The sequence below is a fragment of the Berghia stephanieae genome, chromosome 13 (genome assembly GCF_034508935.2).
Source record: "Berghia stephanieae isolate SIO BIC M18660-M18661 chromosome 13, UCSD_Bste_1.3, whole genome shotgun sequence".
NCBI classification, from domain to species: domain Eukaryota; kingdom Metazoa; phylum Mollusca; class Gastropoda; order Nudibranchia; family Aeolidiidae; genus Berghia; species Berghia stephanieae.
This window is the reverse complement of record NC_088372.1, coordinates 27,689,908-27,693,564: the sequence shown is the minus strand read 5'-3', so window position 1 is coordinate 27,693,564 and position 3,657 is coordinate 27,689,908. Positions and strand designations below refer to the sequence as shown.

At 30.2% G+C, this 3,657-nt stretch overlaps 1 protein-coding gene across 1 annotated transcript in view; it reads left to right on the top strand.

Annotated features, from left to right (window-relative positions):
- The window catches only part of LOC144958677 (nephrocystin-3-like), a 41,592-nt gene extending 38,861 nt beyond the window's left edge, over positions 1 to 2,731 (top strand). The window contains exons 30-31 of the mRNA XM_078890800.1: positions 45 to 170; positions 2,466 to 2,731. Coding sequence (XP_078746926.1) covers positions 45 to 170; positions 2,466 to 2,600 — 261 coding nt within the window. The 3' untranslated portion in view covers positions 2,601 to 2,731. The remainder of the gene's footprint in view (positions 1 to 44; positions 171 to 2,465) is intronic.
- The last annotated feature ends 926 nt before the right edge of the window (positions 2,732 to 3,657 follow it).

Sequence of the window (3,657 nt, the reverse complement as noted above, 5' to 3'; positions counted from 1 at the left end):
ATCAAGGGAATTGATATAGGTTTATTATTTCGTTATTTCAATAGAACCGTTTCCTGGAGGCAGAGCCTTTGTACGAACAAGCCTTGAAGATCTATGAGTATAGTCTTGGTCCTCACCATCCCAGAGTGGCTGAAACGCTTCGTAATCTGGCTGTCATGAAGTATGAACAGGTAATGAAGGGTTTATATTGGGATAATAAAAGTACAGATATTAATTTGAATAGTAGTAGAATTAGTGTAGCTTTGGTTGCTGGTGTTGTTGATTTTCATCTATTAATAATACCAAATTTTATTGAGCATTGTCAGTGATTGGATTGATATTACATTTGTTACACCATATGACTCTGGTATGAATGAGTACCTGAAGGAAAGGCTGAAACACTCAGTAATCTGGTTATCACAAAGTATGAATGGGTAATGAAGGGTTTATAGTTAATAAAAGCATTGAATGCAAAAATTAGGTAAAGGTAATGATGAATTAGTAATGTAGAAATAGTATTGCTTCTAAGCTTATAACAATGTCAAGTGTTGTTGAGTAAGATCAGTGATTGGATTGGTAACACAGTCGTTTCTGACTCCATTCGACTCTGGTATATGGATATCTGATGTCTTCCTCAAAGATTTTTGTTACTGCTGAGTAACAATTTATCCGAAAATCTTCTGGCTGTCCAATCGTAGTTCTCCTACTGTCACTGAAATAAATTAAATCTCGGTAAGATCCTTGACCTCCCATGGAGGGTAGTTCACTTGCTGATTTCTGAGTTGATTTCTTTCTTTGTCTTGGATTGGGATGACTTGGTTTTGTCCTCGTCCTTGCTGAAGTTCTTTGCTGAGAGGGAAACAGTCTGATATATAGTGTTAGTTTGAGAGGTGATATATTTTTCATCGTAAATCATTTCTCATTTATGTACTGGTAATTATATTTTTAAAAATTTTGAGTGTTGGTGTCAGGATGAGACTTTTAGGTGGTCTCAAACTAAGTATATTGATTTTCTGCTCATGAAATATACATCTGTTCCTTATTTTAACAAAGTCCTCTTTGTTTTACTTTTTCTTAGGAGCTTTGATTGTAATTCTAGAATTTTTTGACTATCCATTTTCTTCCTATTTACTGGCCCTGGATGACCTGAATGTGTTGCAAGCGCTCTAAAACCCGTAAAAAAAATAAATAAAAATAATTAAATGTGTCACCAATGTAAAAACCTTTGAAATAAATAACTAAAATTTAATGTTGAAAATCTATTTTTCTTTTGTGCAGCTGTATGGTGTAGTCCATCGACTTTTGTCTAACTGGTCTGTGGTTCGATTCCCTTAATGAGTAATGTAAAATGAGGCCTTTGAAATTGACTTTTCTTTTCTCCTTTGCTCACCATTCTATAGAGTGAACACTAATGGCTGACTAAAAACAGTGTTGAATCTGATTTTAAAAAATTGTGATATAACACCTTACAGGCGTCATATCTAATCCCAACTTCAAATTAAGTGTTGCTGTTGGCTTGGGATTCTCTTGTGAAGCGCCTTTAGTACATTCACTGGATATTATGCTATATTAATATATCCGTTAATCCTCTTCGGCCTTGAGGTATATAGGACGTCCACCAGACATCTCCATTTTTTGCGACTGACTGCTTTTGCAGTAGCTGTGTATTCCAGGACAGGCCTGCATCCTTTATTTCTTTTTCCATGGTCCTTTTCCAGGTTTCTTTGGGGTCTCCCCCCGCTTTCTCTTCCCATCTGCTGTTCAGTACAGGGCTCGTTTTGGGAAGTGGTCCTTTTTCCATTCTGGCCACATGACCCAGCCAACACCATTGTCTTCTTTTTATTTGGTTTTCTATGCTATTAGTGCAGTCAGCTTTCTTTAACTCACTCAATCGTAGAGGTTTTTGCTACTTTTCAAATTTGGAAAAAAATGTGTTAAAAATGAGCATGTACATAGATATTTTTTTTTTCAACTACTTTAACATGCAAAAACTAAAAACATTAGCTTTGGCACTATGCCTATAATTTGTCTCATAAAAATGTAATAAGTAGGCACGGGGTAAAAGTAACCCCGATTTTACTACTGATGTAGTCGGTGTTTAGGTTGAGTGAGTTAGTTAATAGATCCAGTGGGTTATTTTTTTTTAATAATATGGTGCTGATTGTTTTCCTCGGATCCGCGGAAATCCGCGATTTTGGAGTCCAGAGGAGGAATTTCCTCCTTTTAAAAATTACATTTTCTCGAAACAATGTTCTAGCAATGAGAGAGTTGACGTGTGGTGGAACACACAGGTGCAGTTTCCCACTCTCCAGAAGTTAGCTAGAGTATCAATGATCTATCATCTCAATTGCTCTAAAAGTGGGGTTTAGTCCAGTAAAAATGGGGCTTAAAGGCAATCGTTCAACATTTTCCTACTTTTTCACTTTTTGTCACCATCACCACTGATAGTATATAATTTCTCTTTATTTTGTTGTCATTTACAAAAGGAGGACTATGAGACCGCTGCCCATTACTACAAACGTGCTACAGAGATAAGAGAACAAGCAGGTGCCTACACGGAAAGGGGTGTGTCAAGAAGGTGCTCCAGTATCGATACCAATTCCACCGTCAAAAACAGTTGATAACCCTTGTGAAGTCTTTTGACATGTTAGAAAGACATGCGTACATGATTTATACTTTGATTTATCGATAGTTTTGGAGCAAAACTTGATTTTCCTATTTTTCTTTGCTGTTTATTTAGATTTTTGTTTAAATTTTTTTTGTTTGTTTTTTTTTGTTTTTTGTTTTTTATTTATGAGTAGTTTGTAAATAATGTGAAAAAGTCTTTAATACTATTATTGTTTTTGCTATAATAATATAACAAAAATAATAATGATAATAATAATAATAATAATTATAATAATGATATAATAATATAATAATAATAATAATATATAATAATAATAATAAATAATAATAATAATAATAATAATAATATAATAATAATAATAGTATAATAATAATAATAATAATAATATAATAATAATAATAATAATAATAATAATAATATAATAATAAATAATAATAATAATATATATAATAATAATAATAATAATAATAATAATAATAATAATAATAATAATAATAATAATAATAATAATAATAATAATAATAATAATAATAATAATAATAATAATAATAATAATAATAATAATAATAATAATAATATATAATATAAATTATAATAATAATATATAATATAATATTAATAAATAATATATTTAAAATTTTAATAATATGTTATTACATAATTAATATTATTATTGTTATTGAAAGAATATTTGATACTTTTTAAATTGAGTGAGGTGTATGTTATCCTAGCTTCACATAACGAGAATTTTGAGTCAGAACACGTTGAATTATGATATGTATGATAAATTATTATGCATATTGGTATTTATGCCTAAATTTACAAAAAGAAATCGTTTTACCACAACATATGTGATATATCCAATCGTCTGATAAATTTCCCCACCCCCTTTTTACATTTTAATGGTAATTTATGCAAAGAATGAATATCTGTTATGTAAAAAAATTACGATTATTCATTTACCACTTTTTTGGGCATTTTTTGGTTTATTTATATTCATTATCATTTTAAAATTGTTTATTCATTGCACTCATTTTGTTGATGTGTGT